The following is a 14,936-nucleotide window of genomic DNA, read 5'->3' on the forward strand; positions in this document are numbered from 1 at the left end:
CAAGTTGATCAGAAACATTCAACATAAATGCTGTGGTAGAAAAATGGATCGATGTTGAGACAGTATGAGTTTCGATGAGGAGCGTGACAGCATAAAATTGTAAGCATCAGTCAATGTTCCTTTTGAAAATTTCAGAAAAAAAAATAAAAAATCTAGATCTTCAATTTAGAACAGTGAGTAATTTTAATACTTAAAAATAAATAAAAGGATAGACAGAATTTAATGCGGTATGGTTGATTCAATGGAGCCCAAATTATTGGGATAAGGTTTTGATGATGGTGATATACTTTTAAGGGAAAAAAAACCATAAACTGACATAATCTTCACCTACTTATATAGAGGTAGCCATGATCTTTTAAGAAGCACTGACAGATCACTTCATCTACTTCACAAGCCATCCTTGCTTGCTTCAGTTCCTCATGCATACAAAGTAGTTCCGCATCGATGAAGTTTTTGGCAAATCCTGTAAGCCACTTGGTCATACCTCAAGGACAAAAACGCTCTGGGAAGAGTAAGCTGTACACACACTCTTCCTCTATGAGCAAGACCATCCGGATCTATGAATCTCTCCATCCAAATCTACTACTCATTGGGTGATGCCTTCTTTCTATGCCCATCACTGAATGATGAACTTTATCAATCTTCGCCTCCGACTTGACCAAGAGAGAACACACTGTGAAGCCAAGCCCGTACCCATCTGAATGGAATCATATCTCCTTTGTCTGGTCGAGAAGGGAGAAAGCCCGGGGAACTGGACAGTGACTGTTCTATTACATTACGGAGAAGTCCATTCTCATCATGATTGATCCATGTCCTTCCATAGTGCCCAGAGAACCAAGGGATTTGCTGGAAAACACCAAATAATAGGACACAATTTAGAATATATCTCCATAACTTACATTTAGAAAGATAACCTCAGACTTGTGCAATAGTTATCTGACTAGACACATGCAGGTCTCAAACAGGCAGACTTATAAAACCTTACACACCATAAACGTTTATATAATTATAAAGATTGAAGATGGATAATTACACGGTTAAACATCTATGTGGTTTGTGTTATTGACAACGAATTTATGAGGCTACATAAGCATTGATCAGGGCAGTTCAATTCATGCACATTCCTTTGAATGGGCCACAAGTGAAAAATCATACTGATTTCCCTTTCTAACCATCCATTGAAGAGCAAAAAAAACAAGGATGCCTATATTAAAGAGGGTTTGAAAGTCTTAAGGGGGACACAAGACACATGAACAAAACATCATAAGTTAGCATGTTCTATTGTCAGAACTGAATTGAGTTTTAGGGCTGTCACATATTCACAGTTAAGATGTTTCTCACCAACTAAACGGTCTACTTAGTGGGTCACATATATAGAATAGCGTCATGGACCAAAACACGTGTCCTCACAGAAACGCAAAAAAGCTTTTCCATTGTTATATAAATATTTATGATGACAGTAGAATATAATATGAAAATGATTGAGCAAAAGCAACACTCAAGAATCCAAAAAATAGTACAGAACAGTATGGTCTGATTGATGTGCAAGCTGAAATCTTGAACAAGTTCAAAGTTTTTGCCAGAGATGATGACAACTTTCATGAGGAGAAAATGGAGTGTCTAGTTAATAATACCTATAATCTTTCAACAAATGCAGTAGGAAGAACAGCAGCTGAGTGTTTGATAGTTGGGTTTTCCCTCCCAAGCCGAGAACTCGATGACGTGCGCACCAAGTAAACCATCTGACAGAAACCCTATCCTACAAACTAGTAAAGATCATTTATCTTTACATTTCATGACTAGATCCTTCAACTCCTCCAAGTGGCCTGGACAGGATAGAGAGTTCATAGTTGAACTATACAAATGAGAATCAGGAGTGCATCCATTGGCTTCCATTGCGAGGAACATCTCTTTGGCCTCATCGACTCTTCCTGATTCACACAATGCCAAGATAAAACCACTATATGTGTAATTGTCAGGAGTCAGACCCGCTCTCAACATGGAGTTGAAAAGCTTCTTTGCATTCTCGACTTTCTTCATCTTACAAAGGCTTATAATGAGTGCATTGAAGGAAAGAGCATCCGGGTAAATTCCATCAGCTTTCATTTTTCTTAACAACTTCATTGATTTACTAACATCCCCAACAACACATAGAGAACGGATCAGAATATTGTATGTGACGGCATTTGGAGTGACATCCCATTCAACCATCTCATCGAAACAATTAAAAGCATCCCCCAATTGGTGGGCCCTACAAAGACCATCGATTATCGAACTAAAGGTGAAGATATCCGGTTTAAATCCATGCTCCAATAGCATCTTCAACAGCTCACGCACCTTACCTACCTGCCCGACCTTAGAATGACCACTTATAAGAGTATTGAATGTAACAAGGTTAGGAACCACACCCCTTTGATACATCTTGGTTAAAGTATTGGATGCTCTTTCCATCATTTCAGCTTGAGAGAAGCAATCAATCAACATATTATATGAAAACACATTTGAAACAAGTCCAACGTGGACCATCTTATTCAAATAACGATCACCATCGTCAAACCTTCGAGACTTGTACAAAGCTTTGATCAACATGAGATACGTATTAAACCCCGGATTCCCACCTCGCTCAATAAAACCATCCAGTATTCTACACGTCTCATCAAGATTCAAACCGTTTATAAAGCATGCCACCAAGATACTAATTGTCGAACTGTCAGGGAAATAACCCTTTTCTCCCATCTTCTTCAAGAACTCAGTTGCCTCTCTTGGCATAGAATTCTTTGATAAACAATACAATATAGTATCACAAGCTTGTTTAGGTAAAACAGGTTCCTTTCCTACAAATCTCAATAACAGTTCATACGCCTTATCCGGGGCCAAACATCGAAAAAGCCCATGAACCAATGATCTATATGTGGCTTCACTTGGGACCACATTCCTCACCTTCATCGCTTCTAAAAGCTGAAATGCTTCATCGACCCTCTTAGCATTGCAAAACCCATCAATCAGAATAGTGTACGTAAACACATTAGCGGAGTATCCTGAGCTCTCCATCTGCTTCAAGAGTCTGAGTGCCTCATCCACAATCCCAATCTTGCAGACTCCGTGGATGAGAATGTTATAAGTGAACCTGTCAGGGATGCAGTTATCGGCCGACATCTGTTGGAATTTGAAGTAAGCCATATCAAGAGAATTGGATTTCACCAAGGCATCAATAACCGAATTATACAATCTAGTGCTCGGCGTAAGACCCATGAATGAAATTTGTCCAAAAACTTCGGTACAATACTTTGCAAGACCCAATCTCCCCCAACTACCAATTAAAATGCACAGCAGGTCCTCTGTAAGCTTACATCCAGAGCTTCTAATCCCTTGAACCAACTCAAAAGTCAATATAACAGGGCCTTTACGAAACAAGCTATTGGCTAAAACACTCTGTACTACTTGATTCTTAGCTAGTTCGTCTTCAATATTCGAAACCCAGATGTAAAATTTAAGTGAGTTTAATGGGTTTTCTTGATTCTGCATAATTCTAACTACTAACTGTGGGTTCAAGATGGGTTTTTTCAATTTGGACTCGTGATTTAACAAGAAAAACCAGTCCTTTCTAGAGAGAATTTCAGAAAAGTATTGATGGTCAATCAATTTAATCGGAAAATTGTGCTTATTAGCATAAATGCGACCCTTTGAGGAGGAAAAATCATTGCTTTTTTCGAATCCAGACAGAGATTCGTGTGTTTGAGAAGGGCTGAGTGAAAGCTTACCTCTTACTGGAGCTTCTGAGAGAATGGGTTTTGGATCGATAGATGATTTTGATCTGTCCTTGATGGGGTTTTCTCTGCTGAGATTTTTGTGATGGAAGATTTCTTCGATTTGATTTCTTGTTGCAGGAGAAGCCCTGGAAGCTAGAGATGAAAACCCTCTCATGACCCTATAGAAGCTGAACGAAAGCAGGAGGACATGGTTTAGACTTTAGAGTTTAGACCTTGGAGAGGTGGGGGACTTTGTGTGGGTTTTTTTAACAAATAGAACAAAGCCCAACCTCTGATTCTCAAAAGAGCCCACCCGAGTTTTTTTTTTTTTTTTGTGAGGGGGTGTGGTTTGAAATCATTGTGATATGACCAGATCATGAATAAACATCACGTGATTTTATTGTAAAATCACACCATTAAAAAATATTATTTAAAGAACCCTGAGGGAGGGATTTCTTTCTAAATAATCCTTGATCTGAGAATAATACATTTAGTAAATTTTTTTTTTCTCAATGGTCCGTCATTAATTATTATTGGAGAACTCACCACTTTCTATTTATTGTCGACTCAGTATTTTTATTGTCGAATTTACCACTTTTATTTGTTATCAAGCTCATCACTTTCTATTTTACTGTTGAGCTCAATATTTTTTATTGTTGTACTTGACAATTTAAAAATGGTCAAAATTGATAATAAAAAGTGGTGAGCTTGACGTTAGTAAAATCCATTCATTTTCATTTTTTGAGTTTTTCTGACTAAAATATATGAAAAAATCAATTAAAAACTTGAGATAAAGACTTGTGTAAATTATTTCAAATCAAAAGAATATTCTTTGATTAATTTTCATAAATAAAAAAAAACACAAAGAATTTTTTTTTAAAAATCATAATTTTTCATATACATCTTCAAAATATTTTAAAATGACTTATTTCTTTTTAAATTCTTTCTTATGGAATGAAGTCTCCAAAATTTGATATTTTTTTTAGACGAAAATGATGAGATTTAATGATTGAGATAATCAATTGTGAGAAATGTGATGAATGGGGTAAGAGAAATCCTGAAACTTAGGGACTAATCAGAAAGAAACCCCCCTTTGAGAATTTTAAGTAATTTTTTCAAAAAATATAACAGATAAGGTAAAGGGACTATTAAGATTTTAAAAAATGGAATATTAAGATATACCCTAAATCTTGGGAACTATTTATAAAGCAACCCCTTCTTCAGGGTCCTTTAACTAATTTTCCTTTAACGTACGTGAGACACCACGTCACACGAGTTTAGCATTGACACGTGCACCTCTTTTTTCGCTGATATCTTCTTCTCCCGCCACTACACCAAAAATCAAATTCACACATTTTTGGCAAAAACTCCCTCCCTTTCTTCGCTCTTCTTTCAAAGTCTCAAGTCTCAATGATACTTCGATGAACATTTTTGTCTCAGCGATCGATCGAACTTCAAAATAATAAAAAATCTTTTTTTTTTTTCGATCAACTTTGGTTACCATTTCTAGGGTTTCATCTTCCCTGTTCGTTCTCAATCTGATCTTCGATCTTGCAATCAAAACCATACTAGATTTATTTGTCATTTTGACAAAAAATGCTTCGAAACGAAGAAGATTCACCTCAAGGAGGTAGCCAATCGAAGGTATTTCTTGGCGTACGTTTCGTTCTACTCGGATTGGATCCCATTGAAGAAGCCAGGGTAATTATCTCGAGTGATTTCGATTCTGTAGTTTTATTTCAAGTTCTATACAATTGTTTCAATTTTTTAAATGTTTCTTCCTTTTTTTTTTTTTTTTTTTTTTTTTTTAAAGTTGAATTTACTTGATTTAGTTAGTTCGTTAGTGGGATTTTTAATTTTGTTTTTGTAGGTTCGATCTAAGCTCCTTAGCGGTGGTGGAGTTGATGTTGGCCAGTATGGTCCGAGTTGCACTCACGTAATTGTGGACAAGATTGTCTATGTAAGTCCCGATGTTCTTCGTCACTTTGCAGAAATTAGGGGTTAATTTTGATTCTCCACGTCATAACCTATCATAATTGGCCTTTTTTTAACAAAAAAAAATGTGTTTAATTCAGGTGAGAGTTATATTTTTCTTATTCCATGTGTTATGCAGGATGATTCTGCTTGTGTTGCTGCACGAAGCGACAGCAAAACAGTGGTTAATGCCTTTTGGGTCGATGATAGTTTTGATGTTGGAATGCCTGTTGATGCAAATTCGGTTAGTTTCCTTCCGTTTTCTTTTCACTTTTAATTTTTATGGGATAAAAAATTAATTGTATGGAATTAATATAAGTTTTTTTGTTTTACAAGCTAATTTAGATCATTTGGTGTGGAATTTGGAATCTATGGAAATAAGGAATAATAGCATAGGCTATGTACTATTGTTCTTCTGATAATTTTTGGAACCTGGGCAAAGTTAGCCAAATTTGTATCTGCCCTATTAGATTGATGAGATGGATATCAAACTCACAAGAATTTCAAGTCCTCTTTTGGCTTTAATTTTACTTGAGGATGTCATTTTGATTCTTTATTTTCAATATATAATTGTGATTTTAATGGTATAAATTATTTCACAGCAGTTCTTATTGCCAATTTATTAGTTCCTGAAAATGGGTGCCTTTCCAATTATGTTTAACAATTAGCATTTGCCACTTGTTGTTTTCTTTGTATTGTACTTGGTTCCATTATTAGATATCTATATATTTTGATCAATTATATTTTCTCACAGATTCTATATAGACCTGTAAAAGATTTGAACGGAATTCCGGGAGCCAAATTGCTGTCTATTTGCTTGACAGGATACCGAAGGCAGGATCGTGATGATATTATGGTAGACATATCATTTTCCCTCCTTTGTTGTGGAGATTTTTTTACTTTTATATATTTGCCCATATGGGTCCCGTCAGGGACATGAAAAAAATTCACTGGAAATGATTTATGTTATGTTGGAAAAAAGTGAGGAAAAAAAATAATATTAGAAGGAACTTATCATCTTACTATTTGCTTTGTTTTGTTTCAGAGAATGGTAAGCCTCATGGGTGCATATTTCTCTAAGCCTTTGGTAGCAAATAAAGTGACTCATCTTATATGCTACAAATTTGAGGGTACACTTTCTTATTCTTGCAAAAATTGCCAGTTATAAAATGGCTCGAGGATCTCTTATCTTCATTTTATTTATAGCACCCAAACTTTATGAGGTGTGCATGTGCCGAACATCTATCCATTTGGTTTCACAGAAATTTTTTTCTGTTTAGTATTGTTAATTTGTTTCTGTTTTTTTGTTTTTTTAACTTTTAAGATTTTCTTACTTGGTCATCACTTATTAGTGTATGGGTATACATCTTTGTTTTTTGCTAATCTATTTTCGTCGTTTGAACAATTTGTCTATAAGAAGTACAAATCACATTTAAATGAGATCTATCATTTCTTTATCATCATCAAAGCCTTATCTAAAAAAATCTGGCCTTGTCATTTCATACAGGTGAGAAATATGAGCTTGCAAAGAAAATGAAGAAAATAAAGCTTGTCAATGAGCGCTGGCTTGAAGACTGGTATTCCTAGATTTTCTTCTTCCTTTGAATATCAACTATACGAACTTGGAAAAGTAGTATCTGTTGTTGGGTATTCAGATAATATCGTGAATTGCATGTTTTTTTCTTTTCCTGATTGTGTTTTCTTTCCATAAAATTCTCTTTTTGTACAGTTTAAGAGCTTGGGAAATCCTTCCGGAATCTAATTATACCAAGAGGTGGGCCATTCTAATTTGTTTCTTGTGGATCATGATTGTTTCTACCATTGCTTTGTGATGCCACCTCAATCTATTATCCTTAGGCTAGTTTTGTTCCGTGTTATCACGAATGAAATCAGTTTATGATATTAAACCAAGGCTATTTTCAAAAATTAGTAACATCCCTCTGGTTCCGATTTTATTTTATTTTTTGCTTTGCTTTCTTCACAACAGTGGTTATGAGCTAGAAATTATGGAGGCTGAAGCTAAGGATTCTGAAGAAGAAACAGAAGAAGATAGAGATACGAATCAATTTGAGATGAAAATTGTTGCTGGGGGTCCTTCTAACTTGCCAAGTGGAAGTGGAGCTTTGATTTCTGAGGGGTCTGAGTTGCCCATGCTCGTAGGGGAAGTGTCAAAGATCCAACATAATTTAGCTGAACTTAAGAATTTGTCAGATATCACCAAAGATATTGTTACAGACAAAAAGTTCTTAACCAGTCCTGGAAAAGAGATCGGTCCAGATTTGTGCGATGTAAATAAAAAGGGCCTCGAGGGGTTTGCCTATCCAGGCACTAGAGCTTACCATGGAGATGCTATTAGCGGTGGATTGTCCTCTCCATGCGACAAAGCTCCTACCTTCAGCAAAGAAGGCAGTGAATTGGAATCAAACTCAGCAACCGCTAACGGATCCTCTCATTCTACTTACTCAAGGAAAACCCCGAGGAGGTTCCAAGGTTCAATTTTCTCAGAAGCTGGGTCAAGTCATGCACATGGTTCTTTTCTAGGACACTTAGAACAAAAAGTCAAGGATGGTTTTGACATCTCACCGCTATCATATGAGCAAGGCAAGAATAACCTTGATTTTGGTAGAATCCAAATTCCACGGTATGAATCGGATTTAAATCATGAGGAAGGGAGAACCAGTACATTGCCTCAGAAGAGGAAGGCGGTTCTTTCAATTACTAGCTCTAGATCACCAACAAAAGGGAGTCCCAATTCAGATACTATACCTGAAGATTTGTTGATTGGTGCATCAAAGACAAAATCGAATCTATCTCTTTGCAATGGTAGTAATGCTTCGGATCCAACTGATGTTGGAAATTGTGGTGACAATCAATCTGCCTTTCTTTCGAAAGCTAATTCTTCGGATTTCAACAATAAATCATTGAAAAGTGGACTGCCTATTTCAAGAACAATGATTTCTGATAGTACTGGATTTCTTTCAGATGATAAGATGTTGGACATTGTCAAGGTGAGGCCATCTGAAATATCTTTGAGCGGATTGAAACAGTCCGACATGATAACCAATCATGATCTTGGGAATGCTGAGGAGATGGGCAGATCAACATACCTGGTTGAGAAAGCAGAGGAGCCTCAGAAACAGGAACAGAATGGTGAGGCCTCTTATTCTCCAGATACAAGAAACTCTGAGATGGGTAAGTCCAGCAGTCCTGTTAACTTGGGTGTTCTCAAAGGAAGGAAGAATGAAGCATCTTCACATACCAAGAAAACAGTATCTAAGAGTAGGTTGGGCACTAGGCCTAAGCTAAGTACAGGTGGCACTAATAAACTAAAAGGTTCTCTCTACTTGGATAAAACAGTAATCCCAAATGAAACTGCACTTAGTTCAGTAGAAAACAAGGATGGAACAAAGCACAAAGAGACATCAAACGTTAAATCTGATATAGCTCGGCCAAATTTCAAAGCAGACACAGTGATCAAAGAAAGGGCAAAAGGGGTTTTGGGTTCTGCGGACAGAATTGAGAATAAGACTGTACGTGCAGATGACGACACTGAGGCTCCAGAGGAAGACAATGATCAAGAAGCACTTGAGAATGCAGTTAACAAGGAGATAACTGAGGAAGAAAAGTTGGAAGGGATGAAGCATTCAGCAAATGAAACGATGAAAGATATTGGATTTATGAATAATGAGACTGCGGCTTCAGGGGAAGATGGAGCAGAACTTGAGAATGGTGGCAAGAAGTCTGAGGTGGGTGACTCAACAATGAAGCTCAAAATGACAAAAAGGGGAAAACCTTTTTCAAGTAAAAGCAAGAAAAATCTTGTTTCTGTCATGAAAAAAATTGAAACATCTGGGAAAGACATTGATGGAGTGGAGCTCGAGAAAAAAACTGATGATGAGAAGATGGAGGTGGAGAAGGAAAATGGGGTGCAACATATGGCAAGTAAATCCAAGGGTAAGAGTGTGTCTGTGAATAAGTCAGAGAAGCCAAAGAATGTGGAGAATGAGGAAATTAAAAATGGAGATTTGATGAACGGAACAAAACATCTTTCGTGTAAAAGCAAGAAAAATCCCGTGTCTGTTGTGAAAGAACTAGAGACATCTGGCAAAGGAAAAGATGTAGTAGAGCTCGAAAAGAAAAATAATTGTGAGAAGAAACCCAAAAGTAAGATCATATCTGTGAATAAGACAAAGAAGCCCATGGATGCAGAGAAGGAGAACAAGCCAATAAAAAATGGAGATCTGAATGAGAATTTGGGTAAACGTCGAAGGGAAGAAGTAGATGTTAAATCTAATAGAACACCAAAGCAGATTAATAAACTGGTTGGAAGGACTGATCCATATGGAACAAAACCAGGTGGGGATTTAAATTTGGTAAGGTGTGAACCTGTGTGGTTTATACTGAGTGGACATCGTCTACAAAGAAAAGAGTTCCAGCAAGTTATTAGGCGTTTGAAGGGAAGAGTTTGCAGAGATTCTCATCATTGGTCTTACCAGGCTACACACTTTATTGTTCCTGATCCAGTTCGAAGAACAGAGAAATTCTTCGCTGCTGCTGCATCTGGCAGGTACAACACCAACATTACTACTACGATTAGTCAATTACATTTTCTTTCTGATTTTTAATTAGAATTTGTGTACTTTACCTAAAAGTTACAACGAAGAGCGCAAAAGTGGGCTTGGCTCATTATAAAAATGAGTACTCATGTGCAGGTGGATTCTCAAGACAGATTACTTAACTGCTAGTAGTCAGGCTGGAAAGTTCTTGGAAGAAGAGCCTTACGAATGGTTCAAAAATGGCCTTAGTGAAGATGGTGCAATCAATTTAGAGGCTCCAAGAAAGTGGCGCCTTTTAAGAGAAAGGACAGGTCACGGTGCCTTCTATGGAATGCAGATTATTGTATATGGAGAGTGTATTGCGCCACCACTGGTATTTTACTTCTTTATACTGGTTTTGTGTCAAATGTTTCTTTATGAGTAACCCCGAATGTTTTTGTCTCTTTCATGAATTTTTCTTTGGTAAATTTTTGATACCTCTATTCTTTATGCACATCTTTTGCATCATCAACCAGGACACACTAAAGCGTGTGGTGAAGGCAGGGGATGGCACCATTTTAGCGACCTCCCCTCCTTATACCCGTTTTCTCAACTCTGGAGTTGACTTTGCAGTCGTAAGCCCAAGCATGCCACGTGTTGATTCATGGGTACAAGAGTTCGTAAGACACGAGATCCCTTGCATTGTGGCTGATTACTTGGTGGAGTATGTGTGCAAGCCTGGGTATTCCCTTGAGAGACACGTACTCTACAAGACTCATGCTTGGGCAGAGAAATCATTTGCCAACTTGTTAAGACGGTCAGAAGAGATCATGGAGGCCTCTACACCATCAGACAATGATGGTAGTGATGATGTTGCTTGCGAAGTCTGTGGGTCCCGTGATAGAGGAGAGGTGATGCTGATTTGTGGCAACGATGGTGGTTCTAAGGGGTGTGGGGTTGGTATCCATATTGATTGCTGTAATCCCCAACTTCAAGCTGTACCAGAGGAGGATTGGTTTTGTCCCAAGTGTAGTAAAAGCAAAAACAGCACCAATCCTGCAAAGAGTACGAAGAAAAGATCCTCTTTATTGAAGTCTTAAGTGATTATTTCATCTCCCCTTTCTCTTGTTAGGTTTACTATCTCAATAACTATCTTCTCCCTTGAATTCTGATTAAAGGTGCAGATTGTTAGAAGTTGTGCGTTTTTATGGATGATCTGAAGTTGTATCAAGACATGATCGAACATGTTGACGAGTTCCGGGTAAACATTGCAAATGCTGGTTGGAGTTGTAATTAGTGAATGTGTTGTGTTAATGGTCACTTAACATGTAGGTTTTATTGAAATTTTTGGTGTTTGATCTGGAAATACTGGTCCCTTTAATGACTGAATTTATTAATTAGGGGATCTAATCCTTCTCCAAATCTCATTCCCAAATATCGGAAATCCACGTTTCATCGTCCAGTGTTAGCTATACAAATATATATATTTAAATGGTCAGTGTTGGGGGGTCAAGTATTTTTTTACAATGGTGTGAAAAATAATCCTCAAAAGAGTCAGCAGCACAAGTACAAAATAAAAAATAAAAAATCAATTCTAAATAGTATATTAAGTAAGGGTTAGGATCCGTTGACTCATGAGAAAACATACGATTACTTGGGATCATGTAAATAAGATGAGTTTGAGAAAGTATAACTGAGAACAAATTTGGATTTTAACAATTAATAGTATCGGTCCATTGGGTAAATATAAGATTTATACTTAACTTATAAATGTTCTCACTCCAACTTGCTTGAGTGTGAGAGAGAAAAAGATATTACGGGACCGCAGTCAAGTATATTTGGGGCTAACCTACCAAAAACCCTTAGTGCTGAGTGTGCACATGTGATGCGCACACATGGGGCTTCATTCCACTTATTCTTATTGTCTGATTTAATATAACATTTTTTGATTCAGATTTATGCATTAAGTTCAACAGGAGCAACCTTGGTATATTAATAATAGCAAATTATAAGATTCTGTACATATTGAAAACCCATACATAAATATATTCTTGGTATAAGAAAAAAATCATATTAAAATTTGTTGTTAACAAGTAAAAATATATATATATATATAGGGAAATGTTCAGCACCCTAAGTTTTACCACACACTTTAACAAACATTTTTTGTCCTACATGGGTTAGAAGTTTTGGAATGGGCTGATTTTTGGTGAGGATGATCTCTATGATTAGAAGATCATCCTCCCCAAAAATCAGCCCATTCCGAAATGTTTAGCCCCATGTTTACAAGTTGAAAAATCGTGGACCGCCCATTTTTTGTAAATCATTTTTGATGGGGTTAGAAGTTTTGGAATGAGCTGATTTTTGGTGAGGATGATCTCCTCACCATAGAGATCATCCTCACCAAAAATCAGCCCATTCCGAAACTTCTAACCCATGTAGGACAAAACGCGTTTGTTAAAGTGTGTGGTAAAACTTAGGGTGCCGAACAAGACTCATATATATATATATATAGGGTCCCTTTCAGCAACAAACATTTTGGCAAAACATTTTTCAAAACATGGGTTAGAGGTTTTGGAATGGGCTGATTTTTGGTGAGGATGATCTCTACGGTGAGGAGATCATCCTCATCAAAAATCAGCCCATTCCAAAACTTCTAGCCCCATGTTAACAGGTTGAAAAATTGTGAACCGTCCATTTTTTGTAAACCATTTTTGATGGGGTTAGAAGTTTTGGAATGGGCTGATTTTTGGTGATGATGATCTATTCCCTGTAGAGATCATCCTCACCAAAAATCAGCCCATTCCAAAACCTGTAACCCATATTTTCAAAAATGTTTTGCCAAAATGTTTGTCAAAATGTTTGTTGCTGAACATTTCCCATATATATATATGGGTCCCGTTCGCCACCCTTAGTTTTACCACACACTTTAACAAACGCGTTTTGTCTTACATGGGTTAGAAGTTTCGGAATGAGCTGATTTTTGGTGAGGATGATCTCTATGGTGAGGAGATCATCCTCACCAAAAATCAGCTCATTCCAAAACTTCTAACCCCATCAAAATTGATTTACAAAAAATGGACGGTCCACGATTTTTCAACGTGTAAACATGGGGCTAAACATTTCGGAATGGGCTGATTTTTGGGGAGGATGATCTTCTAATCATAGAGATCATTCTCACCAAAAATCAGCTCATTCCAAAACTTCTAACCCATGTAGGACAAAAAATGTTTGTTAAAGTGTGTGGTAAAACTTAGGGTGCTGAACATTTCCCTATATATATATATATATGGGTCCCGTTCGCCACCCTTAGTTTTACCACACACTTTAACAAACGCGTTTTGTCTTACATGGGTTAGAAGTTTCGGAATGAGCTGATTTTTGGTGAGGATGATCTCTATGGTGAGGAGATCATCCTCACCAAAAATCAGCTCATTCCAAAACTTCTAACCCCATCAAAATTGATTTACAAAAAATGGACGGTCCACGATTTTTCAACGTGTAAACATGGGGCTAAACATTTCGGAATGGGCTGATTTTTGGGGACGATGATCTTCTAATCATAGAGATCATCCTCACCAAAAATCAGCTCATTCCAAAACTTCTCACCCATGTAGGACAAAAAACGTTTGTTAAAGTGTGTGGTAAAACTTAGGGTGCTGAACATTTCCCTATATATATATATATGGGTCCCGTTCGGCACCCTAAGTTTTACCACACACTTTAACAAATGCGTTTTTTCCTACATGGGTTAGAAGTTTCGGAATGGGCTGATTTTTGGTGAGGATGATCTCTATGGTGAGGAGATCATCCTCACCAAAAATCAGCTCATTCCAAAACTTCTAACCCCATCAAAAATGATTTACAAAAAATGGACGGTCCACGATTTTTCAACGTGTAAACATGGGGCTAAACATTTCGGAATGGGCTGATTTTTGGGGAGGATGATCTTCTAATCATAGAGATCATCCTCACCAAAAATCAGCTCATTCCAAAACTTCTAACCCATGTAGGACAAAAAACGTTTGTTAAAGTGTGTGGTAAAACTTAGGGTGCTGAACATTTCCCTATATATATATATATATAGGGAAATGTTCAGCACCCTAAGTTTTACCACACACTTTAACAAACGTTTTTTGTCCTACATGGGTTAGAAGTTTTGGAATGAGCTGATTTTTGGTGAGGATGATCTCTATGATTAGAAGATCATCCTCCCCAAAAATCAGCCCATTCCGAAATGTTTAGCCCCATGTTTACACGTTGAAAAATCGTGGACCGTCCATTTTTTGTAAATCATTTTTGATGGGGTTAGAAGTTTTGGAATGAGCTGATTTTTGGTGAGGATGATCTCCTCACCATAGAGATCATCCTCACCAAAAATCAGCTCATTCCGAAACTTCTAACCCATGTAAGACAAAACGCGTTTGTTAAAGTGTGTGGTAAAACTAAGGGTGGCGAACGGGACCCATATATATATATATATATATATATATATATATATGGGAAATGTTCAGCACCCTATGTTTTACCACACACTTTAACAAACGTTTTTTGTCCTACATGGGTTAGAAGTTTTGGAATGGGCTGTTTTTGGTGAGGATGATCTCTATAATTAGAAGATCATCCTCCCCAAAAATCAGCCCATTCCAAAATGTTTAGCCCCATGTTTACACGTTGA

At 37.1% G+C, this 14,936-nt stretch overlaps 2 protein-coding genes across 3 annotated transcripts; one reads left to right on the forward strand and one right to left on the reverse strand.

The window, feature by feature from the left end:
* Positions 1-215: 215 nt before the first annotated feature.
* PPR40 (pentatricopeptide (PPR) domain protein 40) lies at positions 216-4,011 on the reverse strand. 2 transcript variants are annotated; one of them, XM_086438553.1, is made up of 3 exons: positions 3,762-4,011; positions 1,635-3,368; positions 216-846 (listed from the first exon to the last, which is right to left on the reverse strand). In XM_086438553.1, the coding sequence occupies exons 1-2, from the start codon at positions 3,922-3,924 to the stop codon at positions 1,777-1,779; spliced, it is 1,755 nt and encodes a 584-aa protein (XP_086294679.1). In that variant the 5' UTR covers positions 3,925-4,011; the 3' UTR covers positions 216-846; positions 1,635-1,776. The 2 variants fall into 2 exon arrangements, with proteins under 2 accessions (XP_086294679.1, XP_086294678.1); XM_086438552.1 differs by having other exon boundaries at positions 1,635-4,011.
* A 1,075-nt stretch (positions 4,012-5,086) lies between these two features.
* Positions 5,087-11,741, forward strand: LOC147403097 (transcription coactivator). The gene is made up of 10 exons (XM_086438554.1): positions 5,087-5,450; positions 5,620-5,709; positions 5,863-5,967; positions 6,478-6,579; positions 6,769-6,853; positions 7,231-7,300; positions 7,453-7,497; positions 7,711-10,290; positions 10,436-10,652; positions 10,795-11,741. The coding sequence occupies exons 1-10, from the start codon at positions 5,346-5,348 to the stop codon at positions 11,356-11,358; spliced, it is 3,963 nt and encodes a 1,320-aa protein (XP_086294680.1). The 5' UTR covers positions 5,087-5,345; the 3' UTR covers positions 11,359-11,741.
* Positions 11,742-14,936: the final 3,195 nt, after the last annotated feature.

The sequence above is a fragment of the Akebia trifoliata genome, chromosome 4, assembly GCF_017979445.1.
Source record: "Akebia trifoliata isolate Shusen 1 chromosome 4, ASM1797944v1, whole genome shotgun sequence".
NCBI classification, from domain to species: domain Eukaryota; kingdom Viridiplantae; phylum Streptophyta; class Magnoliopsida; order Ranunculales; family Lardizabalaceae; genus Akebia; species Akebia trifoliata.

Coding starts and splice junctions, on each gene's coding strand:
- LOC147403097 (XM_086438554.1), top strand. CDS start 5,346: ATGCTTCGAAACGAAGAAGATTCACCTCAAGGAGGTAGCCAATCGAAG. Junction 5,710..5,862: donor TTGTGGACAAGATTGTCTAT/GTAAGTCCCGAT, acceptor TGTGTTATGCAG/GATGATTCTGCTTGTGTTGC. Junction 6,854..7,230: donor TATATGCTACAAATTTGAGG/GTACACTTTCTT, acceptor CATTTCATACAG/GTGAGAAATATGAGCTTGCA.
- PPR40 (XM_086438552.1), bottom strand. CDS start 3,924: ATGAGAGGGTTTTCATCTCTAGCTTCCAGGGCTTCTCCTGCAACAAGA.